This window comes from Phanerochaete carnosa (genome assembly GCF_000300595.1).
Source record: "Phanerochaete carnosa HHB-10118-sp unplaced genomic scaffold PHACAscaffold_10, whole genome shotgun sequence".
Lineage (NCBI taxonomy): Eukaryota > Fungi > Basidiomycota > Agaricomycetes > Polyporales > Phanerochaetaceae > Phanerochaete > Phanerochaete carnosa.
In genome coordinates, this window is record NW_006767637.1 from 675,079 (window position 1) to 697,800 (window position 22,722).

Genomic DNA, 22,722 nt, shown 5'->3' on the forward strand with positions numbered 1-22,722 from the left:
TCCACGACTACGATCCCTCTCCTGCCGCCCCCGCCCTCCAAATACTCCTCTTTGCCACAAACCGCTCTGCAGGCACGTCATGCCTCGCAAGGACATGGGCTCAGGACCGTCGGTAAGCGCGCAGGCACAGCAGGACGCCGCGTCAGACGGGATCGACGCGTACGAGCTTCCGAAGAGCTTGGTCACGAAGCTTGCGAGGTCTGCTGTATGTACGCACAGTCCGCTGCGTGTGCATTGTCCATGTGTGGTTTCACTCACCCGCCGGATAGATACCTGAGAATGCGAAGCTGCAGAAGGAGACTGTGCTCGCGCTCATGAAGGGTTCGACCGTGTTCATCAACTATCTCGGTGCGTGCCCCCTCGCTGTCTATTAACAAAGCACTGACAAGACACACAGCTGCGACGTACGTATATCAATTGAGATGTGTGCATGCGCTGACTCACATGTGTACAGGGCGCACGACGTCGCATCCCAAAAGCAACACAAGAGCGTGTCGGCCTCGGACGTGCTCAAAGCCCTCGAGCTACTAGACCTCGGCGACATGATGCCAAAACTGCAGCAAGAGCTGACAGGTGCGTGTACATACCATCTACTGCATTCCCCCATTCTAATTCGATATGGCTACATACAGCGTACCGCAACAACCAGAAACCCGACAAGAGGCGCGGAGGCGCAAAGGGCAAGGCCAAAGATGCTGGCGAATCTGCATCCGCAAAGGCGAAAGGCAAGGCTAAAGCTCCTGTTACGCCAACAATAACGATTCCGGGGCGTGTGCCGCCGCCGCCACCACCCGCAGAGAACGATGCGATGAACGAAGAACCAGATGCGCAGCAGCCCAGGGGCGAGGACGATGACGAGGAGATGATGGACGCGGACATACAGGACGAGGAGGACATTGATGAGGACGAGGATGTCGAAGATGAGGATGAGGACGAAGGCGAGCAACTTGCGGACGAAGCTGCGCTCGAGGATGAGGGGCTCAGGCAGGATGCGAGGGACGTAGAAGAGCGCGAGCGGGATGGAGAGGACGAGGAGTGATGCGTAGGTGTATACGGTCTCGGAGTTCGTTCCCAGCGAACGACTACTGTACTACTGTACGGTTTCCAGTTGTGGTTTCTTCGCTACTTTCTCATAGATGTGTAAATTTGGTGCTATTTCTACCTGGCAAGATCGCGTTGTTGGCGAGCGGGGCTACATATTAGACCGGGTATTCAGCCTTCCACTTTAGTCGATCTCCGCTCTGGCCCATTTCCCGTATGTCCTCGCTCTGGCGATCAGGTGAGGGGGTCATTCCCCGGGAAAGATGGTAAGGCCAATTTTTGGCCTTTCATGTGCACGACACAATCACTACGTCGATTTCATTAGTTAGCCAGCTATAGCAAGCGCTGCGTAGTGATGGATACATCTTATGGGCTGTTGTCATACTATACTGTACCAGGTGGAAAGCCTAGCAGATTTTGGGAAGATATGGCTGTTAGGGAAGTAGAAATTAGACTCCATGGGTTACCGTCGAGGGGACTGCGAAATTATAGAAGTGTGTCAGATCGAGTCCAACCCAGGTGAAAACATGATTATACCATAGCCACTCAGATATGTACGTAGATTTTCATAATGCAATTAAGATTGATGTACTTGCCTGGCTAGGTGGCCCTGCAGTAGCCTATATGCTTGTATCTCTCATGGCACAAATTAAAGAAATCTTCGAATGATAACTTTGGTTTGCCTACATTTTGTACTTTCATGACACAACGTCCCTATGTGTACGCCACCTTATCCCCAGTCCTCTCCGTGTATCATCCCGACTCTGCGCATGCTTCAGCTCCTCAAAATAAATTTTTTTTGCCTGAAACAACGCCAGCTTGAATATATGAATTCACGCTCATGATTTGGACAAATGCATGCTGATAGACGTGCTCCGCAGGCTGAGCAATATCTGGTGCTAGCCGCGGAGTGCCCTAGGCGTCGACCGGCGCTCGAAAGTGAGCGAGTCGGAGGCGGTCGCTGCGAAGCAGTTAATTCTTTAACATATGAGCAGTTATAAGGATCATCCAAACTAATATTTAATGCGTAAGATAGCTATCTAGGCAGATAAGACTAGGAAGTCCACTCTACGCAACGCAGTTCACCGAAAATCAGACCCAACGCGATTGCACTGGTACTCAATCCCAGTTCGCAGCCCACTGTAAGGTAAGCTGATATATCTTGAATGACATGCTGTGAAAGCAATTTGGACATTTACAGGCGAGCCAAAGATATGGTCCTGAAATTGTCTCTTCAGTCGCCTGAGGCGCGAGAATATTTGCTTGCGATCGTTCCTGCACACATTCCATTTTTAGATTCTTTGTTAGGATCCGGGGCTGCCGCCAAACAAAGATTTGATGCTTAGACGCGCGTATAACTAGCGCCTTAACTCCTGCTTTGATCATCGCCTTGTCTGTCCGCCTTTCCTGCTACTCCCCATCGCTTTAAGTCTCCTCCGAGTGTCTGTGATGGGTGCCTACTACGATGAGATTGAGATTGAGGACATGGCATGGGACGACGATAAGAAGGTTTTTCACTACCCGTGCCCCTGCGGCGACCGTTTCGAGATCTCGCGCAAGCAGCTGAAGAACTACGAGGACACTGCTACTTGTCCTAGCTGCAGTCTTATTATCCGAGTCATATACGATCCTGTGCGCACTCTTGTCTCCCCAGCTGGCTCTGTGCAAAGCATTGACGGCAATCTACGACAGCTGGACTTTGAGGATGATTCCGACGCCGAAGACGAAGAAGCCGACTCTGAGGAGTCTCAGGAGACTGAGTCAGACTCGGACGATTTTTACGATGCCATCGACAAGCTCCACATCTCCGCGTAATGCGAGAAAGAGCTCGCAAGCGGCACAAGCCGATCGGAAGTTCGAAGGCGGTTGCCGCCTACGCGAAAAAAATCGGAACTGTCGTGTTCCTGCCGTCCTGCACCCGACGAAGTGTGTCTGCGACATCACATGCCGTGTGGCGCATGGCTGCAGCAATGGTCAGAACCAGCTGCGCACTGGCTTCCCCTCGCTGACGTTTTGCAACATTTCCTGGCAGAGGTGCACGAGGTAATCCGAATGCTTAGTGCCGACATGTGACATGTCAAAAGATGTGGCTAGGATTAGGATGTGTAAGGATGCAGGAGATGCGAGGTGTGGAGTCCATGTATGAGTGCGTAGCATGTCGTCTGGCTGCTGCTTAATGCGGTCTGGCACGCTGTCAATTATGCTTTTCGTGCGTCGGATGAAAATTTTGTTGTCTTCCAATCCTTTCGGTAATGCTACCCATCGTGCATGACTGCGCGAAGATCATCACAAGCGCAGGCCCCGTGATTTTGTTCACTGGCTGGGGTCTGACTCGTCCTTGCTCAGAGCTTCCATGCGTATGCGGGACGGACCCTGCAGTGTCTCACACCTCTGCAACGCCACATCTGACCAGAGAGCATCGTGAAGCCAATCTGGAGGGCTGGTCATTTTCAACACATGTGCATCCCTGCAGGGCCTAGAAGAACAGGCGAGCAAAAGCTTATACGTGCCCGCTTGAGGCACATGCACTTACGGAATGCCGGGACCCCATGCGGCCCCAGCGGGGACGGAGGGCCCCGGGCAGACCCTAGTGTAAAATACAAGATAAGCGCGCCTCAGCTCAGGGGCGGCTAGGCACGTCTGCCTCGCGGTGCATCCATGCATTGTAACCACCCTGCCATTTGCGGGACCGGCGTGGGGCCCGGTACCGAAGGAGGAAGGCTCGCCTCGCCTCTGTGTTCGGGCTTGGCCTAGAGGCTGTGCCTTCTGTGCGCCCCGACGGCCGGGGCATCGCCGGACGGACGGGCTTCCGGTAGGTTCTACTGTCATCCTCGCAAGTGACCTGCAGAGAAGAAGCGAATAGGAGGCTCCGAACGTCCGAGACAGAGCGAGGCGTGCATCACTATCAGATAAATGCTGACGGGGAGGCAGGTGATGTGTGAGATAGTCCACTGGTCTCGTGCACACCTGTGGACAGCCGAGGCCATGAAAGAGAATGCCCAGAAGCATACTGCGGAGATACGCCCGCGCAGAGGGTCGCCGTAACAGTGTCCTGGCCCTGAGGCTTGCGTCGCAGAACTCATTGCGTAATTCCGTGCGCGTTGAAAGGTATTGTCCCGCTGGTCGTACTCCATGCCTCGCCCGGTCTCGCTAGTGCTGATCACGAAACGGAGACAACGGGAAGCGGGAAGCAATCGCGAGCGGAGGATCGCGGGCGGAGTCACATATACAGAAAGAGAGACCTTCCGAAGCGATGATAGACTCGAGATGAGTCGTGTCGGTCGAGAAGGCACGCTCTACAAAGAGAACGGGTGTATATTGGGTAAGTACTGCATTGTTCGTATGGCCGCCCACCAATCGAGATCGCCAGCGTGTCCTGATGATGTCATATGCTAAACCTGTCTGCGAACGTGGTGTCAGCACTGCGACCGCTATGGCCATGAAAGTAGACGGACCGCACACGCTTGCTGGCCATGACTGGGAGCACTTGACTGCCTAGGATAAGAATGGGGAGCGCAGAGCAATCGATGCGACATACCATTGCACGCGAAGTGGCCACAGGGAGTGCAAGTATGACCCGGTGGACAGGCAGCCAGGGTCGACCTGTGGTCCTATGAGCAGTGATGATGTTCAGCATATGGCATGTAGCATGAGCACCGATGTCGGACTTACCGATGTGCACCTGAACGCGTGTGCAAATGGTGCGATGAGGAAGCAACTTCCCACATTGATATTAGTGTTTGTACAATCACCAGCTCAAAAGCTGAGATCATTGTTCCCCCGAGCCCTAGGTTTGTTATCGATCTTCCAGACAGTCGTGCTGTCAGTTGACGCGTCCTCTATTGGAGAATGTGCGGGATCCTCGTCGCCATCCGGAGAGCCAGCGGCTCCGCCTGCACGCAACGTGGGTCTCACACCCAGCGTAGCACACAGTGCTTTGTAACGCGAGCGGATTTGGCGGAAGAGCTTCGGTATGTCTAGCTCTGACGGTTCGGCTGCTGACGGATTGAACTTAGGGAATTGCGCAATGAGGTCGAGCAGATGCCTAATGTTGCTGGCAGCCCGGCTGCCTCAAGATTGGATCAGTCTGCTACCGGGGAATGGAGGACGTGCATCGTACTCGTCTCGTCTTCCTTGCTTTTCGAGGATGGCGGCCCACATGAGTGCAAAGCCTTCGTAGAAGCCGAGTTCTTCCCACATCTCGAATCCTTTCTCGCGACCGAGGGCCCTGCCCTCTATGAGACCATGTATGCGTCCGTGCGCGTAACCGTCCCGGTATCCTTCGTCGTAAAATCTACATGCCAAGATCAGACGTTTTGCGATAAAAATGTTCGTACGATCTTCTCACGTTTGCTCTACATGCACGAGCTCCTCTAGATCAAAGTCCATTTTAAAATCCAGTGGGGGGACAGTGGTGGCAGTAAGGGACGAGAACAAGCTCGGCGACTTTTGAGCGTCATTGATGGCTGCGCGAAATGCCGGTTGGGCGCCTGCGTGCAACGTTCGAGAGTGCCTCGAGCCTCCTGCGCACTCTGGCCGTTGACCCTGCCGTCGTCCTCCTCTAACTCGACATCTTATCCAGTTGAAAACTACCATGGCTAGCGCAACGATGAGCAATTCGCCGATTACACAGGTGTCGCAGACCCCGGTGCAGACAAATCTCCAACCACAGCTACTCACGAGGCTGCTTCTTGACCTGCGGGGAAAGCGGTTCTCTGTGGACCGTGAAACAATCATGAACCTGCCCGAATCCGTCCTTTTATGTCTCTTTCCAAATGGCCTGGTGCTCAGCCGCCAGAGTGCGGCTCTGTCTGATGGCGGCGACAACGACGACTACGAGGAACTGTATGGGGTTGACGTGCGCATGCCTGCTGCCTACGTCTCTCTTCCGCTGACCTCCACACGCAGTTCGACCCAGAATGTTTCTCGTATGTCTTGAACTTCTTCCGCAAGGCCTCTGAGGACTTCTACGGCTCGCCGAGCTCGCCCGGCCTCCTGCATTATCAGTCACATCTCATAGCCGAAGGCGGGTCCCCAACGTCCGACTACGGTTCTTCGCAGTCTCAGAACCCGCTGCTCTCGAAACAGGCGATAATCGTCCTCCGCGAAGAGCTCGAGTACTTTTCCATCCCTACCCCGGACGGAAAGGCGGCGACCAACGCGAACGGGATTGCGAACGAGGCCTTGCTGGAGCTGAAGCGCAAATGCGGTAACTACCTGTTGCACAAGCGCAACATCTTCACCGCGCTCCAGCGCAACGTGAACAAGGAGAACAACATCGCCGAGCAACACCTCATTGACATGCTCTGCATGAGGTGCGTGACCTTACCTTGCAGTCGTCCCGTGATGCCGACTGAATCGCGCGCGCCATCCAGCGGCTTCGACCGCGACGACGAATGGGGATATCGTGCGCTGGAGCCATCTCGGTGCTGCATATCCTCGATCGCACTAGTCTTGCTGAAGACGGGCATCAATCACGTTGTCGACGCCAACGGCGACAAGCGCGTTAACGTCGACTACACGCAGATGTCCACCGCGCAGAAGCTCCTGCTGTTTTGGAGAAAGCCAGCTGTAAGCGCTTGGTTAGTTCCTTTGTTGACGGTCGCTGACATCGGCTACAGCGCAAGTGTTGGTGGGACGGTGTCGAAGTGAATCTCGCCGAGGAAGGCGAGCCGGCGAAGGTCGTGAAGCTCTGGGCTCGCAGGGTCTGGACATTGGAACTGAGCCTGGTGCGTGCATTCCCTTGGCAATCAAATGAAGTACTTCTCGCTAATGCAGAGCTTCAGGTCTGATCTACCCCTATCACCGTCACACACTCTGTCTCGCTGCTCTGTATCCATATACCCTTCCTTTTCTTCCATCATTCTCGTGTCGTAGGTCTGGATACCCTTTAATATTACCCCTTTATGTGCCGCCTGTCCTCGGCGTCCGCGCGTACCTTCGCGGACTCCAGGCCGGTCGGCATCCTCTGTGTAAAGTACTAACATGCTGTTTTCTATCAGGAACAAGGCACATGTGTAGATGGATGCTGTCGATATATCTGTCAATGTCTTCGCGACGAACGGCAGGTAGTGGATCGCCCGGCGCTCCGCTCGGCGGGCTAGCCGCCACAAGCCTAGGAAGTCATGCGGACCTTTGGCGAGATGCAATCGCTTCTCTACGCCCTGCGTCTCGGTTGATGATCGCCTGGGCCCTCTCGTCCTCATTGGGACACGAAGGCACTTGAGAACGGCTGCAACACTGCACTCATCCAGACGCGCTTCCGCGCTGTATTCAGTTCGGACCAGCCGAGCCGTAGTGTTCGCCATCCGGAGATGACTGCTGCTCGGCCCGTCGCCTCTCCTGCTGATTACTGCATGCTGAGGCTGGCCGTCGTCCATTCCCGAGCTTTCAGCGACGGGCAGAAATGATTTCTCGCTTGAAGAGAATGGAGAAGTGATGAGTTCTTGATATACCTACCCTACACGGAACGCTGGACTGGCTGCGATCGTGCATCGATCTTCCACCCAGCTCCCTGGCATGGGCGGGCCTTCTGCAAAGCCAAAGGCCGCTCGTAGACAGAGCAGATCACATAAACTTGGTACATCCGCTGAGCGTCCGAGCTCGTCGCGGAAGTCATCCGCGCGGGGGTGTGGGTGCCGGGAAGGGCCCGCCGTCCGATCGCCCGCCAGCTGTGCACGGCACATGCCATCAAGCTTTAGCCGTTTAGTAGTTCGTGTTTCTTGGGATGCTGCATTCCTGCTTTGCGCACAACTGGTCTCGGGTTCGCCCCCGCGCCTGTGTCATGGCATGCTGTTTTCGTCCAGCACTCGAAAGTCCGACTTTGGGCCAAATGCTGCCCGCCGCCGTCCCTTATCTCCTCCTTCATCCATTCTCTTCCCAACTTTGCGCCCCGCCAGCGGCCTGGTCACGTTCCTTGCTCCTCCACGTCTCGGCTCGTGCAAGGCCTGTCTCGCCCATGTCTTTCTGCTAGTCTCACGATGGCCGCGCATTCCTCGTCCTCCTTCGCGTCTCCGGACGTCCCTGGCGACGCCTGCGTCGTCCTCGTGCTCTTGGAGAGCTCGCCAAACATGTTCGGCTACTGGACAGAGCTCCAGGGCTATTACCTGCCCGTGATACTCGGGGCTCTCCAGAACGGCACCCCCGACACTCCGGTAGGTCTCGCCTTGACACACTAGTCTTGTTCCAGCCCTGATTGTTCTCAGATACACGTGTACTGGCAGATGACTGCAGACCCCGACAACTTTCAGCCGACATACTCGAACTCCTGCACCCACATCCCCGACGTGCCCTTCGACTCTGCGCTCCCGCTCTCGCTCGGCGCGCTACGGCGCGCAGTCGAGGTAAATGGAACCATGCGATTTGTGGTGCTAATTGTTTGCTGATTCTAGTTTAGACCGTGCGCGCTGTTGAGCTAGTTGGACGCGCGACACGCCACCTGCTCATCATAGCCGCAAACCCGCCGCACAATCCCGCACAATTCTTGCCGAATGGCAGTCACAGCCCCGATGCGGCTGGGACGCGGGAGTTCGTGATGACGACGTTGTACCAGGTACGTCCCGGATCGTTGCGTAATTTCTCACACCTCCGCTGAGCCAGGCCCAGGAGAGAATTCGCCTGCACATGGTCCTCGCGGCCAACCCCCGTCTGCAAGCTCTTCGTGATTTCCATACCCAGTTGGTAAGCAGGGGCCGACTTCTCTTCGGAGATCAAACTCTAATATCGCTCGCGCAGCTGCGTGCACAGATTAACGCGGAAGTGCCGGCATGGTTCCAAGTGGACTCACGACAGTTCACGGTGCACCTATCTGCGAGGCCCACCGCCCCCGAAAGCGGAGCCAGTGGTGCGTCGAACCTCTATGGGGGAGGGCGAGGTCTAATCAGAACGGCCTGGGCAGGTTCGCTTCCTACGCATGGCGCATCGAGCATTCTTCCCAGGAGTGGGCCGGTCACACCCACGTCCACGTCCACGGTCCTTCCCGTGGCGTCGCACTCGCCGCCGAGCATGAGCGCACAGGGTCAGCCGGTGACCTCGTCGTCTCCGACCCGTCGCACCACCCGGCACAAGGGCAAGGACGCGATCGTGCCCACGATGGACACGCAAGGACCCGGCCTGGTCAATTACCTGAAGCAGGTGCACGGCCTCACGAAGCGCAAGGGCGTCGGAGGCAAGGCAGCCAAGCGTGCCGCGGCCGGCGAGCCTTCCCGTAGCAGTCGTCCCATCCTTCCACGCTTGGAACTCCCTGTTGCAGGCTTGTCAGCACCTGTCGGCACCGACAGGTCTCCTACAAAGCCTGCCCAGGCGGCTGCAGCGCCTGCGGGCCCGCCACCTCAGCAAGCAGGAGCAGCGATGCAGAATCAAGCGAATACCATGGGTGTGCCTGTCGGCCTGAATATGACGCCTCCTACTGACATACGTCGCCTCCCAGGCCGCTCTTGGCCATGGATACAACCTGCCATTCCTATGACCTCGCCTTCAACTGTGCCCTCTGTCTCCCCAACTGCCAGCGCAGCCTTGCGCAGCCTGGCACGGATTGCGCCGGGAGTGCCTTCGGGTGCCCATGGAACGCGACCGAGTAATCAGGTGTCCGTGCACCACACTTCTACGTTCGGCGACACTCACGTTGGGGACACCCCAAGCCCGGTCGCCTCAATCTCACAGCAGCAACGCCAAGAGACGTATGCGTCATACGGCCTCGGATCTTCACCATCACCACCTCAGCAGCTCCAGGGCGCGTCCTCTTCTCCGCCATATCATCCGGCTGTCGCCGCATCCTACCACTCCACGGAGGGCTCTTCTCCGACTTATCAGTCCTCGATCGCTCACGAGGTCTCGCACGCGTCCATGTACGCGAGCGGAGCCTACTACGGCGCGTATCCGTACGCGATCTCGCCGCCCAACAGCGACCACTCGAACCCGTCGCCGCCGCTGCCCTCGCCCGTGGTGACGACGGGCGGCGCGCACGACCCCGAGAACCAGCCGTTCATCGTCACGCCCGAGTACGAGGCGCTCGCGAACGCACGCTTCGCAGACGCCGTGCTCTCCGGCGCCATGCACGCGAACATGACCCCGAGCGCGCTCTCGCCTGGTGCGACGAGCCCCCCTGTGCACGGCCCTGGGGGCTACTTCGCGTCCGCCCCGCCGCCGCCGCCGCACGCCGTGATGCAGGGGGCACCGCCGCCACCCGCGATGCCTGTGGGAGAATATATGTACACGCAGCAGGGTGCCGGGCTCGACCGCGACGTGCACTTCTCGTCGAGACCAGGTGGTGGCATGTCGGATCCCGCACATCGCACAAACTACTACTAGGCCAGGCCTTTCTGTTCGCATCTCTCTCTCTCTTTTTTCTTTCTTTTTCTTGTTCGGCTGCTTCGCTGTTCGTCTCGGCTCAGCTTATCTCGGCTGTCTTCGTTTGGTGATATTTCTACTGTCGTATATACCAAGGTCTTAGTCGCTATCTCACACACTCCGCTAATGCCAGCTCGCACCCGTAGCGCGTGCTGCCATCTCAGTTGGACTATCGTAACAATCAACTTTATGTATTGACGTTCCTGACGGTGCTTCCCGGGAACTTACGCCACCCTTCGGACACGGTCCCCGCCGCCAGCATTGAATGGGACCTGGGGAAATGTGAGTGGCAAGCTGCCGTGAAGCTTGTTCGCGATCGCAAAAGGCAGGTGTAGTAGTCAGTCCTTCCTGTGGATGCTCCGACCGACAACAATCTCATGGGAGCTGTGGATGCATCCTGCAGATAATGCAAAGAAGCACGGTCATGTGGGCTCGAGGCATACTGCAGCCAGCAGTGAAGTACGAGAGAAGCGCCCCAAAGTCATAGAGATCCCCAACACGCGGTGGACGCCAGCTCCCTAGTGTGCTCCTTGTTCTATAGAGGGCCAGAAGCATAGGCACTGTCTGAATTGTGGTGAAAGGAATCCATGCACGCAGGGAACTCGGGCGGACACGGGTTACAGGTGCTGGCTGGCGGTCTCGAGCCGGCGGAAGAGAGCTGAAGCTTTCCGCCCTCTGTGAAAGTGCGCATGTGCTACAACCGGGGACCGTAGGAAAGAGCTGGATGCGACCGTCGGTTCCTTACCCGCGAAGCAGCTGCGAATGGACGTAGAAGCGTAGGCAGTGACCTAAGGACGAAGCGGCGAGCGGACGTGGAATGTATGGGAGATAAAGTTTGGGAAATCTTCCAAGCTTGACATGCAGAAGATCGCGGGTTTCCGTGGGAACCGAAATTGCAGCCAGTCCTTTGTTGCACACACTAGCAGACAGCCGGACGGAGGCTAGCATCTTTAGCGTGGGCAGCACGGTTGAAGCGACGCTAGGGTGTGGATGAAGCCTGGAAACGAGCCATATTAAATACTGCGACGACACACCCTCGTCGGCCTCGAGCACTGTCGGCAGCATCATCCGTCAGATGGTGACAACCGGAAACAAACTTCGACGCCACCAAGGCTATTTCCTTATTTAGATTCCTCCCGAGATTATCGGAAAACTCCGGACCAATAATATAACCATACAAAGGCGCTTAAACAAGACGCCCGGTGTTTATTTCTTGGAGCTGCCCTCGGCCGACCTCAGTTCATCTTCCCCTCATCTTCTCCTCTGTGACCGAATAAATTCAATGCAACTTCACTAATCTATCAGAAGCTGTCTGCGGCCCACTAAACGAGGTCTTCTTAGTTGAACGAATATTCTTCGGCGGGCAGCCCGGTTGCTAGAATTTCCACTTCTCCCGGCAGACCTGCCGCCTTCCATGCCTGATACCCGCCGATCATGTCCGTCGCGAACAGCAGCCCCAAGTCCCGCAGGCTCGCCGCCGCAAGCGAGCTCGTGTAGCCCTCGGAGCAAAACACGATGACCCGGAGGTCGTACCGGTCCGCGATGGGCAGCCTCGACGAGCAGCGCGGGTCGAAGCGCCACTCGAGGACGTTCCGCTCGACGACCATCGCGCCGCCGACGGCGCCCTCCGCGCGGCGCTGCGCCTCGGGCCGGATGTCGACGAGCACGACGGGCCACGGGCTCGACGGCTCCGTGAGCTCCTCGTACGCCGCGCGCGGCGTGATGCGCTCGAGGCGCGCGCGCTCGAGCGCGAGCCGCTGCTCGATGCCGACCGAGCCCGGCGGCGGCGCGAGCGGGTCCGCCGGCGCCCGCGCCGCCTTGCGCACGACGTCCCAGAGCGCCTCCTCGTCGAGCAGACTGCCGCCGAGGTCCTGCACCTGCACGAGCCAGCGCTGGCCGTCCGGCGACGCGCGTGCGCCGGGCACGATGCGCGCCGTGAACTTGCTGTTCACGAGCAGCGACGCGCGCGTGAGCAGCTCGGGCGACGACGTGCAGAGCAGCAGCGGCACGGCCGCGCCCGGCGGGTACGACATGCTGAGCGCGAAGAGGTACGACTTGAGTAGCAGCCGGTTCCTGATCTTGTCTGCGATCCGCCGGAGGAAGGACGCGTCGGAGGAGGCGGAGACGGTGATGACGACATCGATTTTGTTGCCGTCGACAGTCTCGCTGCGTGTGATGGTGCGCACAGCGATGCTCTCTGCGACCTGGTCCCGCACCGCGTCTAGCGACTGCCGCCCACTCTGCGATGAAGCGCTGGAGAGCACCGACGACCTGCTCGGAGTGCGTTCCCGGCCCTCGGAGCTCTGCGATGGCGCGATGTTGGAAGCGAGTGCTTCAGGCGACGCAGTGAATGGCCGGTTAATGAGCCTTGATGGTAACACTTCGCCATAGCTCAAGGAGGATGAGCCAACCGACGCGCGTTCATCCTGCGGACTTCCACTATCTGACATAATCATGGCGTGTCTCGAGGTAGTCTACTTTGACTGTTAGCTCTGTGCATGACCATAAGAATACGTCTCGCTAGACCTGCACGTAGCGGATACCGTATGGTTGGGCATCGATACAACCTCGAACCAGGGCTGTGAAAACTACCCGAATGACTTACATTCTGACGCAATCCGAATTTCAGCCGGTGGAGCTGCGTGGTCTTTAGCACCAGATAGATGACTAATCTGGACGAAAGCCGGGCCCTTGTACCACCACTCACAGTATGTCAACTGTTAACAGACATGCAAGCCCTCAGTGCGTTCAGCGCTCAAGCGCTCAACACTAGTGATGCAGCCAGATCCCACGTTGTTTCTCACGCAACTAAGGTGTCTCATAGTTGTGTCAATGATTATGAATGTACATAGCGTAGGGCACAGGGTATTACAATCAGCAAGTCGTAGCATATGTTAAGTCGTGAGGATCATGAAGTATGGTCAGGACGCAGGGACTCGTTTTCTAGTAGGCCCCTCCTCGTCGCCCGGATGACCCCCACCTATATCTGTGCGTGCCCGTCCGGCGTGTGCCTCTGCCACAGCATCTGCAGCAGAGGATATCGAGGATCACGTCAATGATCGTAACGATTACCTGAAAGACGGGTCAGAATCTGGTTTGTGGGAAGCGAGACGTGAAGAGTGCGTACCGTCACGATTGCGGATATAATGGTCATGATGACATTCGCGATGGCGGAGATGACGGCGTTGATAGCCCCACCAATGGCAGAGACGACAGAACCCTGCAGCGCGAAGGTGTAGTTAGCACACCGTACGACACTAGAGAAACCACAAGCAGACGACCCACCATTGTGTGTAGTGGCTTGGTATCTAGAGGTTGGGTAGGGTATACGATGTGATTGAGTAGCTTATGTGACTGGTTTCTGGAGATCTGGAAGAGTCGTCCCTCCAGTTATATAGGCCCCTCAGTATCTCATTGATTTCTGTGGGACGATGACGTCAGCCTGCGCAACCAGCAAAGTGAGGCCGTCATATCATTCGAAAGAGCATGCTGTGTAGCGAAGGTTCCAAGGACGCGCTGTCGTGGCACCGTCAGTGGAGCGGCAAGAGTGTTTGTGGAGCGGAAGGCAGGCACAGGGCAGCGGAACCGGGTTCTCACGCCTGGCACGTGATATCTGCCGCTCTGCACGTGATGCATCAGTAGCGCCTCGCGTCGCGTAAATATTACGCGCGCATCTAGTCTTTGCCCAAAGGAGTGATGCATAACGAGTGGTTCTAAATAACGTGGGCCGCTCCATGATTTACTACGAATCCTCTGAAAGTGAGTGCTGGAAGTCGACCAGTTCTCTCTCCGAGCCATGACTTCACTGAACAGGTCTTTGCCCCTAAATCCCCAAAGATACAGATCTAATGTACACATTGCTGAGAATATATGGTTGTTTGATCAGTTCGAATTCGAGCAGCAGCTGTCGCCGTTAGGGAACGCCGGCACGCTGCGCTGGTCGTTCGCACCGGGTACGTCCATCGCTGGACTCTGCGTGAAGAAATTGAAAGGCCTAAACAACAGATTCAGGTGCTCCATCGGCATACTGCAAAAGCAGTCAGCAAAACGGTTTTATCCACATCGGAGCTACACTTACACAGGCCAGTCCTCAGGACGCGGAATGTGCGTGACGCCCATCGTGAGGAACAGGAGCACGTCCTGCTCCTCGAGGCTCTCGTCGCCCTGCGCCCACTTCGTGACCGAGTCCGGGTTCTCCTCGCGCGAGCCCGGCACGTACTTGCCGCTCGGCCACACGCGCGAGCCGTGCGCGTCCTCGACGTCGCGCACGACCCACAGCGCGCGCTCCGCCCAGCGCGCCCGTTTCGCGACCCACGAGTCCGGGCGCGCCATCAGCGGCGTCACGCCGCCCTTGCCCATGATGGTGTACCCCGTCGGCCTGCCCGTCACGGGGTGCCGCCTCCCGGGGTTCGTGATCGCCCAGCGCCGGTCCGTCGCGAGGTCAAAGTCGCGCCCGCCGTCGGACGCCTTCGCGATCGGCCGCGCCCGCGTCGTGAAGCCGTTCCCGGCGTGGTTGTGCGCGGAGCCGGTTGGCGCGTCCACGGGCACGATGTCCGTCTCGACGACGGTGTTCGACAGGCCGTCTACCATCGGGTCGACGCGCACGGAGAACATGTGCTGGTGGTACTGCGCGCTGACGCCCGGAGCGACGGTCGTTGCGAAGGGGGTCGAGCTCGGATTATTTGGGTCCTCGGCGTACACCTGCAGGATGCCGGTCAGACGAATTTCGAGCTCGACGTTGCCGTCCTGGTAGAACATGTAGTTGTAGATGTACTCTGCGCGTCGAATGAGTAACTCGGCGCTGACTGTAAGAATGAAGTCTGCGTACCGTAGTTTGCAAGCGTACAGATCATCTGCACTACCAAACGACGAGCACGGACAGCGTGTCCACGGCCGCCAACACGGAAGTCAGTATGCTTCCACAAGAGACCGGCGTCCTCCTCGTGGATGCAAATGACGTTCTTGATAATGAACGCTGTACCGTCGTGCTTCACGAACGCGCCGGGCTGCAAGACAGCATCAGCCGATGTTCTTCTCTTACGATCAGGTACTGACCAAGTAGTGAATCTGACCGAGACAGTCGCAGCCCAGGGTGAGCTCGTTGGCCATGGTGCCCATGCCGTACTCGCCCGAGTCGAACGCAAACTTGCGCGGATGCGGGTGCTCCGGTGCGCCATACGGGACGACCATCTCCGACAAGGAGAGGCGGTAGAAGACCGGGCGGATGATACCGTCATCGTTGTACGTCACGGTCGAGACGACAACACCCTCGCGGTGGTGGAACGCTAGCAGAGGCACATCAGCGCAAGCCATCACGCATAAACCGCGCCACGTACAGATGTGCATCTTCCACTTCTGCCACTCGAGCTCATGCCCATTGATCTTGAAGCTGACGCCCTCGGGCTGGACGACGTGTAGCGGTTTGAGGTCGTCGCGGAGCTTGAACTCCTTGCCCTCCTTCTTGTAGTTCTCCTCAATGAGGTCTGGCAGGAAGTCGTGCAGCCCCAGCGGGGGCGGGATGCGCTCACGGCCGGACGCCTTGAACGCGTCGTCCTTGAGATGAGGTGGTGTCGTCTTCGCAGAGGAGAGATCATGTGTAGTACCAGCGGCGCCGTAATTGCCTGAGTTGTTAAAGGCTTTCGTAAACGCCCCCGGGTAGTCGATATGGATGACTTTCTGCGTGACAGAGTCAACTACGGGGATGAAGTCCTAGAGACGAGTTAATGAAACCATCCAGAATGAACACGGTGTTGCACACACCAGAGGATGGGCATAGAGGTTCTCGTGTCGGCCAAGCCGGGCGAAGAGAATTGCTTGCTGAATCCTCTGCTTGTGGGGAAAGCGGTCATCATATCCTATCGCCCAGCCGTCGGCGCAGAGCTGATGCGGCTCGACACCTGGTCCACTTAGACGTTGGTATCCTGCGTCGCCAAGCTAAGATTCCAGAGGGTTGTACTCACCAACTTCCCTCGCGAGCTTCTGCACCCGCTCGTCCGCACGGATGATATCCTCGCAGAGCAGCAGCTCCTCAACCGAGATCTGAGGCTGCTGGCCCTCTGGCAGCTTCTCGATAGCTTGCACTTCCCATGCATCTCCGTTTAGCGCAAGTATGGCGTTATATGATATGCTGCGGCAAGTCAGTCCAGCACAGAAGCATTCAGAACGATTTGCTTACCCAGCGACTACATCGACGAACTAGCATTTGCGCTGATCAGCGCTTCCGTGGTGAGATGGGTAGATCATCAATCGCTCACATCGACTTCTGACTTCCTGACGATCTTCGGTGCAGGCTCAGGCTGCTTGCCCGTCTCGAGCGGGATGCCGAGGTGTGCGAGCACGTCGCGTTTCGGCGGGGGCAGCAGGCACGTCGTGATGAAGCGAATCGCCTTGATATCCGTCTTCTCTGCCGTATGCCGTCTCAGTGCAAGCGAGATGGCGACGATCTACGTGCCCTGACATGTCAAGAAAGCCATGGCGAGCAGAAACACGACAGGAGGCACTCGCCTCCTCCGGGGCCAACGGGTCGAGCGGGTGTTTGTAGCCTGGCAGAGCGGCGGCATTCTTGCCCAGCGCTGTGGCCGTCCCAGGCACTCCCTTGACTGTCTGTGCGACTGGTGCGGTGGACATGACTGGACTGGCGAGGTAGGTGGTGTTTGCAGTGAACCGAGCCGGCCTGGGCGTGAGAGCTGGTTCTGGTGCCTTGATGGCAAAGAGACGTCCTGTATTTATACGGAGAGCATTGTAGAGATACGCATGACCCGGCTTACCTCGACCCTTGCTTCCCTAGCGCTATCAATGCTTGTCCTCGTGCTTCGTCTGCCTCCCCAGATATCAAAATCGCTCTGCCGCTGAGCAGCGTGACAAACATGCACGAAGTCGTCTAGTCCAGAAGAGCAAGTCTCTAAAGATATGTTAGAGAAAAGAGCAGGCCCAATCTCGTCTCAAGTCATCGTTGCGGGAACCCGGCTGGGCCTTACCGGAACCCGAAGAACATTCTTGGACAAAATCCTGAGCCTTTTTTGTCCGGGCGCTGATATCTAAAGGTAAATTCCTCCCTAACTTGGAAGATCTGCCGTAAATTTTAGGCGTCTGATATAGCGCCCAGAAGCTTGGCTCACTGGATGCTGAGAGAAGTAGCCTCTGCAACGTGATAGACGTCGTTGCTTTGGAGAGCAGTTTGCCCATGGTTGATTCCGGCGGGATGCCGCCCCGGATGCTTGTGAGCTATCTCTGAAATGACCTATAATGTAGCAAGATGTTTCCGCCCGAAAATGGAGTAGCGTGCAGTGGCAACTGATGTGCTTTTGAACAAGTCAGTCGAGAGATACTAGCCGGAAATGTTTGACTTTCACTATCAGTAGGCATACAAGTGGGGGAAAAGCTAGCGTGGCCGGCAGAAAAGTCCGAGAGGAAGCGGAGGCACGGCCGGCTGTAGCGGGTGAGAGCACGTGAGAATACGGAAGAAGACTGGGCAAGGCCTTATGTAAACGGAATTCGCATGGTCTAAGTTCGTGGGACGGGCGTTCGTTGAGGCACGGAAATTATACGCCACAATGAGCGGATAAAGAGTTGTGCGTCCTTTGGATGGCCTGCCGGCAGTCTGTGACAGCGGCTACTATGGCTCAAGGAAGGCTATAGTCACCACAGAGCTGCTACAATGCTCTGTCGTAGACTCCCATGTCCACTAAGACACGAAACAATATATTTATGAAATACAGCGGATGGTGTACAGACACAACAGAAGGCGGCCCTCCCGAGAATATTATAATGCAACTCCGACGTGTACCTTGCGACGCATAGTCAAAGCTTTCTGGCAACCTGGTCTATAGCAAGAATACTCACACACAATGTTCAGCAGAGTGCCAGATAGACATACTACAACGCATGACATAAGCATAATTGCTAATCTCTCACGTCATGCGCAAGCGCCGAACACACATTTTGCACGTTGTTTTTACTATGCCTACAGTCACAATACTCATGCAACCGAAGAGTGTCAGTTTCGAGCATATGCGACCACTTATCCACTCGCTCATATGCGGAAAGCGTTTGCGCATGTCTTTCACAAAGAACGGCAAAAAAAGTACACTACGTAACTTAATGCGCACTTTTCTATGGGGCAACATATACCAAGGCAAGGTCCGAAATTCCTCGCACGACTGCAAGCTAACGCCCGATATTCCTGACAGGCTGACTTCTGTGGAGATATATGTTCAAGGCTATGAGCCGATCGCCTGTAGACTGTCGCCCAGACTTGTTATCGCCTGAGCGGAGAGAGCGACGCCTGAAGGCCTGATGCGGCGTCCATCAGCAAAGGGCGTCTTCGAATGTACCCTTATCAGCAAAGGGAAGTCGAATTTCCCATGTTCCGGCAAAAATTCACATATATTGGAGTCTGATAAAGATGCTGCGTGCGGAGGGCGACCATTCTCGTACTCTGCCTTCTCCTTGACCCTGCCGTGACCATGAGTGGAGACGCGGCGCTGCACAACATCGAGGTCGGCACGCTCTCGTCCGCGACGCGCGAGGACGCGGACGAGGCTGAGCTCGCGCGCATGGGATACAAGCAGGAGCTGAAGTAAGTCTTCGCAGCTGTCCTGGGTGTGCGACTTGAGTTGTAATCAGAGCTGGCGGTGTGCAGACGTGACTTAGGTCTTCTACAGGTACGCCGCTGGCGACGCCCGTGATACGTAACTCACTGGCCTAACGTCTATAGAACTTCGGCGTTTCGTTCTCTATCATCAGTGTTATCACGGGTATACCGTCACTGTTCTCGTATGGCTTGGTGCGTATTGGAATATTCCATCTTCTGTCATGTTATCTCACGTTCTGTAGAACACCGGAGGTCCAGTCGTAATGGTGTGGGGGTTTGTTGCTGTCTGTGAGTGTGCGCGGAGCTGTTAGACATTCTAACGCTCAGGAACGATCCGCCTTAGCGTTCTTCACGATGCTCGTCGGCCTCGCCATGGCGGAGGTCTGCAGCGCACATCCTACCAGTGGAGGCCCATATTTCTGGGCGGCCATGATATCGAAGCCTGAGAATGCTCCTTTCGCGTCGTGGGTGTGTGGATGGTTTAACCTCCTCGGACAGGTTGCGGTTACTACTGGAATTAGGTGTGTACTGCGCACCCTCGCAGCTCCTCATTGCATAGCTTCACATAACTCTGTTAGTTACGCTGCGGCGAATTTCATCTCCACTGCCTGCACGTTCAACACGGACTTTGTGCCATCCGCCAAAATCACCATTGGCATTTATGCTGGTGTACTGATACTGCAAGGTACGCCCGTGCACTTATAATCCCTGTGGCCTCGGCATACTCATGTTCGGATAGGATTGATTAACACTTTTGGCGTGCACCTGCTTCGGTACCTGAACAACGTCTCAATCGGCTGGCACGCGGTGGGTACGACTGCGTTGGTCATCGCTATCTTGGCAAAAGCCCCCACCCACCAGAGCGCGAAGTTCGTCTTCACGCAGTTTATCGACAACACGGGTGTGGACGGTGTTGGCTGGAGTCAGCGTGCGAGTGCTGCCTATCTGGTTGTGGTAGGTCCTTCTTTGGACTAATTCTTGACAAAACTTAGCAGACGTGGCTCGCCAGATCGGCATTCTATTCTCGCAATATACTCTGACAGGTGGAATTTCTGAACCTGCTTTTCGCATACATCATCTGACTGCTGTATCCAGGCTTCGATGCTAGCGCTCATGTGAGGCGTTTCAGCCACATCCTGACGTCTATCCGCTAAAACCCGGCTTCTAGATGACCGAAGAGACTCATAATGCCGCGATGGCAGGTCCAATGGGGATCGTTATGGCCATTGGCGTATCGGCGGTGCTCGGCTGGTATCTCATCCTCGGCCTGCTGTTCTCCATCCAAGATTTGGAGAACACAATCAACTCACCGACCGGCGAGCCTGTCGCGCAAATTTTCCTCGATACGGTCGGGGAAAAGGGTGCTTGTGTCCTCATGGTTGGTGTCTACTCTGCAATGTTTTGTGTATCTTCGTCGCCTCAATTGGGTCTTCACCGCAGGTTATCGTCATCGGCGCAATGTTCTTCTGTGGCACCTTCTCAGTGACGTCAAACAGCAGAATGATGTACGCGTTTGCGCGAGATGGCGGCATCCCCGGGCGCAGATTCTTCCAAAAGGTCGACGCGAAGCGCAAGTCGCCAGTGCGCACGGGTGCGTCCGCCGCCTTCTTCTTAGACCCGCCGCTCATATCCTATAGTCTGGCTTGCGTGCACGCTCAGCTTCTGCCTCGGGCTTCCGAGCTTGGGGAGCACGGTGGCCTTCTCAGCCGCGACGTCGATCGCGACGATTGGGCTGTACATCTCATACGGGATCCCTATCGCGCTGCGCGTCGTGTACCGAGACCGGTTCGTGCGCGGGCCGTTCCATCTCGGTGCGTTCTCGTACCCCGTCGCCGTCGTCGCCGTGCTCTGGATTGGTTTCATCTCGATCGCGTTTATCCTCCCGACTGCGAACCCTGTCGACTCGCAGACGCTCAACTACACCATCGTCGCGGTCGGCATCATCCTCGTGTACTGCCTCGGCTTCTGGGCTCTCAGCGCACGTAAGTGGTTCACGGGGCCGATCAAGCAGATGGAAGGTGAATGGCTGTCGCACGAGGAATGGAATCGGGCTAATTGTGTGCTTGGCAGTGGAGCGCATGGGCATCGACGTCACAAGTCCTGCGGAGACGGAGAAGTTGGAGAAAGCACAAACGGACATCAACGAGCTCGAAACAAAATCAACGCCACATCTCGCACCACACTCATGACTGTCTTCTGCATAATGGAATCTTCTGAGGAAGACGTTGTCCGTATTATGAGACGAGAGCAAAACGACCTACAGAACCGTAACTCATCAAAATGTCCGCTATTTGTCACATGCCAGAGTACACCAAAAAGAAAGAAAAAAGGGAGGTATCCATGAGGCCGACCAAGGGTATCCGACGAGTCCATCGCTCAAAGGTTAAGCGCGAGCATGAACGCGGCTCCGAACGCTGCGGCGACGGAGACACTGCCGAACGCGTGAGCGGAGCCGCCTTTCAGTCCAGTGGGGGTGGTGGCCCCGGCGCCGGCTGCGGTCTGAGTCTGCGTGTTGCCCGCACCAGCGGAGGACTGTGCGCCCGCGGTGGTCCCCGCGCCCGCTGCATTGCTCGAGGCCCCAGCGGTGACGACGTTCTTGGTCGCTGTGTTCGCGGGCGTCGCTGCGCCAGATGCGCCGCTCGACGAGAAGAAGACCTGCTGCGAGGTGCTCGAGGCACCGGTCGGGAACGCGTCGCTGCTCCCGTCGCCGGCTGTCGCGGATCCCGTTGGCTCGCCCGAGGGGCCGGACACGGTAAACGAGTTCACGGGGTCGCCCGCTTCTGCACAGCTAGCTTCGAGTTCTGCACGAGAGGTCAGTAGGGTGGGTGGGGTAGCGAATGAAGGGGACGCACGGTCGAGGTCTGTTTGCGCTTGCTCGGTATCGCTAGCATCCCCGCCAGCCGCGGCATTCGTACAGCTTAGGCAGTCTGCAAGGCCCTTCATGACAGTGTTGCTGCAGAGCGCGGTACACTGTGTCGGATCCGTGCTGCAGCCCTGCGGGACTTGGAGTAAGAGCTAGAACGTGCACCTAACAACTACGTGCTCACATTAAGATCCGTCACCGGCGTGGCACAGACAGACTGACACTGAGGTGGAATGTCACTGGGGTCGATGGTAGTGCCCTGCCTGGCCTTTAGGGCAAACGATCTGAAAAAGTTGTGTCTGGACACCACAGCGGTCGCCGCGGCTAGAATCCCGCGTCAGAATTTGATGTCCCCACAACAGAATACTGTTCACTGACCTTCGCCGGCGACGAGAACGAGTGACAGAAGAGCGAGCTTTGCAGAAACCATGGTGGGCTCTAAGGACGACTGGTGGATCTGGAACGGTTAGACAGAAGACGACGAGGTGAGCTGGCCCTGGGCTCTCATGACAGGGAATATGCTCCCTTATATGTACACGCATGTCGCCCAGGATGCGCCTAGCCCATGTCGACGACCACCGCACCCGCCAAGCTGCCAAGCCAGGGCTGGCGAGGATCACCGCACATCTTCCGCCATCCTCAAGTTTATTCCTACGCTCACCCGTCTGATGGTGCCTTGCACAAAGCGATGCTCCCCGCACCGCGTCTTTCGATTCAACTCGAGTCAATTAATCACCGTTAGATATCACATAGTGTCGTTCGGGTGGGAAGCATGGCAACTATCGCGGGCCATCCAAGATGCCCCTGCTCTGTATCATTGCTACAGATTTAGTGAAATGCGCGCTAGATGAGCCTCGCCAGTGCTCGGAGGACACAG

General features: G+C 56.7%; 8 protein-coding genes across 8 annotated transcripts; 5 read left to right on the forward strand and 3 right to left on the reverse strand.

The window, feature by feature from the left end:
- The first annotated feature begins 71 nt into the window (after positions 1 to 71).
- Positions 72 to 1,163, forward strand: PHACADRAFT_262974 (uncharacterized protein). The gene is made up of 4 exons (XM_007400128.1): positions 72 to 205; positions 270 to 352; positions 455 to 573; positions 633 to 1,163. Exons 1-4 carry the CDS (start codon positions 80 to 82, stop codon positions 1,037 to 1,039), a joined length of 735 nt encoding a protein of 244 aa, XP_007400190.1. The 5' UTR covers positions 72 to 79; the 3' UTR covers positions 1,040 to 1,163.
- A 1,245-nt stretch (positions 1,164 to 2,408) lies between these two features.
- On the forward strand, positions 2,409 to 3,559 carry PHACADRAFT_177721 (uncharacterized protein; the record flags this gene model as incomplete). Its single annotated transcript, XM_007400129.1, has 3 exons — positions 2,409 to 2,673; positions 2,734 to 2,852; positions 3,541 to 3,559. The coding sequence occupies exons 1-3, from the start codon at positions 2,491 to 2,493 to the stop codon at positions 3,557 to 3,559; spliced, it is 321 nt and encodes a 106-aa protein (XP_007400191.1). The 5' UTR covers positions 2,409 to 2,490.
- A 643-nt stretch (positions 3,560 to 4,202) lies between these two features.
- Positions 4,203 to 5,430, reverse strand: PHACADRAFT_212934 (uncharacterized protein; the record flags this gene model as incomplete). The annotated part of the gene is made up of 6 exons (XM_007400130.1): positions 4,203 to 4,443; positions 4,497 to 4,532; positions 4,580 to 4,652; positions 4,714 to 5,107; positions 5,162 to 5,335; positions 5,390 to 5,430. 3 exons carry the CDS (start codon positions 5,428 to 5,430, stop codon positions 4,798 to 4,800), a joined length of 525 nt encoding a protein of 174 aa, XP_007400192.1. The 3' UTR covers positions 4,203 to 4,443; positions 4,497 to 4,532; positions 4,580 to 4,652; positions 4,714 to 4,797.
- Positions 5,431 to 5,588: 158 nt separating this feature from the next.
- PHACADRAFT_262978 (uncharacterized protein) lies at positions 5,589 to 7,045 on the forward strand. The gene is made up of 5 exons (XM_007400131.1): positions 5,589 to 5,899; positions 5,950 to 6,356; positions 6,417 to 6,612; positions 6,663 to 6,770; positions 6,828 to 7,045. Exons 1-5 carry the CDS (start codon positions 5,636 to 5,638, stop codon positions 6,831 to 6,833), a joined length of 981 nt encoding a protein of 326 aa, XP_007400193.1. The 5' UTR covers positions 5,589 to 5,635; the 3' UTR covers positions 6,834 to 7,045.
- A 721-nt stretch (positions 7,046 to 7,766) lies between these two features.
- Positions 7,767 to 10,677, forward strand: PHACADRAFT_212936 (uncharacterized protein). Its single transcript, XM_007400132.1, has 6 exons — positions 7,767 to 8,195; positions 8,247 to 8,384; positions 8,438 to 8,593; positions 8,641 to 8,721; positions 8,776 to 8,884; positions 8,939 to 10,677. The coding sequence occupies exons 1-6, from the start codon at positions 8,022 to 8,024 to the stop codon at positions 10,348 to 10,350; spliced, it is 2,070 nt and encodes a 689-aa protein (XP_007400194.1). The 5' UTR covers positions 7,767 to 8,021; the 3' UTR covers positions 10,351 to 10,677.
- Positions 10,678 to 11,497: 820 nt separating this feature from the next.
- PHACADRAFT_262980 (uncharacterized protein) lies at positions 11,498 to 13,130 on the reverse strand. Its single transcript, XM_007400133.1, has one exon. It carries the CDS (start codon positions 12,843 to 12,845, stop codon positions 11,727 to 11,729), a length of 1,119 nt encoding a protein of 372 aa, XP_007400195.1. The 5' UTR covers positions 12,846 to 13,130; the 3' UTR covers positions 11,498 to 11,726.
- Positions 13,131 to 14,190: 1,060 nt separating this feature from the next.
- On the reverse strand, positions 14,191 to 17,060 carry PHACADRAFT_262981 (uncharacterized protein). The gene is made up of 10 exons (XM_007400134.1): positions 16,894 to 17,060; positions 16,644 to 16,832; positions 16,565 to 16,584; positions 16,350 to 16,516; positions 16,150 to 16,286; positions 15,726 to 16,098; positions 15,445 to 15,674; positions 15,218 to 15,395; positions 14,468 to 15,164; positions 14,191 to 14,416 (listed from the first exon to the last, which is right to left on the reverse strand). Exons 1-10 carry the CDS (start codon positions 17,014 to 17,016, stop codon positions 14,272 to 14,274), a joined length of 2,259 nt encoding a protein of 752 aa, XP_007400196.1. The 5' UTR covers positions 17,017 to 17,060; the 3' UTR covers positions 14,191 to 14,271.
- A 1,536-nt stretch (positions 17,061 to 18,596) lies between these two features.
- PHACADRAFT_262983 (uncharacterized protein) lies at positions 18,597 to 22,335 on the forward strand. Its single transcript, XM_007400135.1, has 16 exons — positions 18,597 to 18,967; positions 19,031 to 19,052; positions 19,106 to 19,174; positions 19,225 to 19,270; positions 19,326 to 19,503; positions 19,561 to 19,667; positions 19,722 to 19,936; positions 19,992 to 20,025; positions 20,078 to 20,097; positions 20,151 to 20,360; positions 20,423 to 20,573; positions 20,620 to 21,000; positions 21,053 to 21,783; positions 21,835 to 21,976; positions 22,030 to 22,169; positions 22,224 to 22,335. The coding sequence occupies exons 1-13, from the start codon at positions 18,855 to 18,857 to the stop codon at positions 21,169 to 21,171; spliced, it is 1,665 nt and encodes a 554-aa protein (XP_007400197.1). The 5' UTR covers positions 18,597 to 18,854; the 3' UTR covers positions 21,172 to 21,783; positions 21,835 to 21,976; positions 22,030 to 22,169; positions 22,224 to 22,335.
- Positions 22,336 to 22,722: the final 387 nt, after the last annotated feature.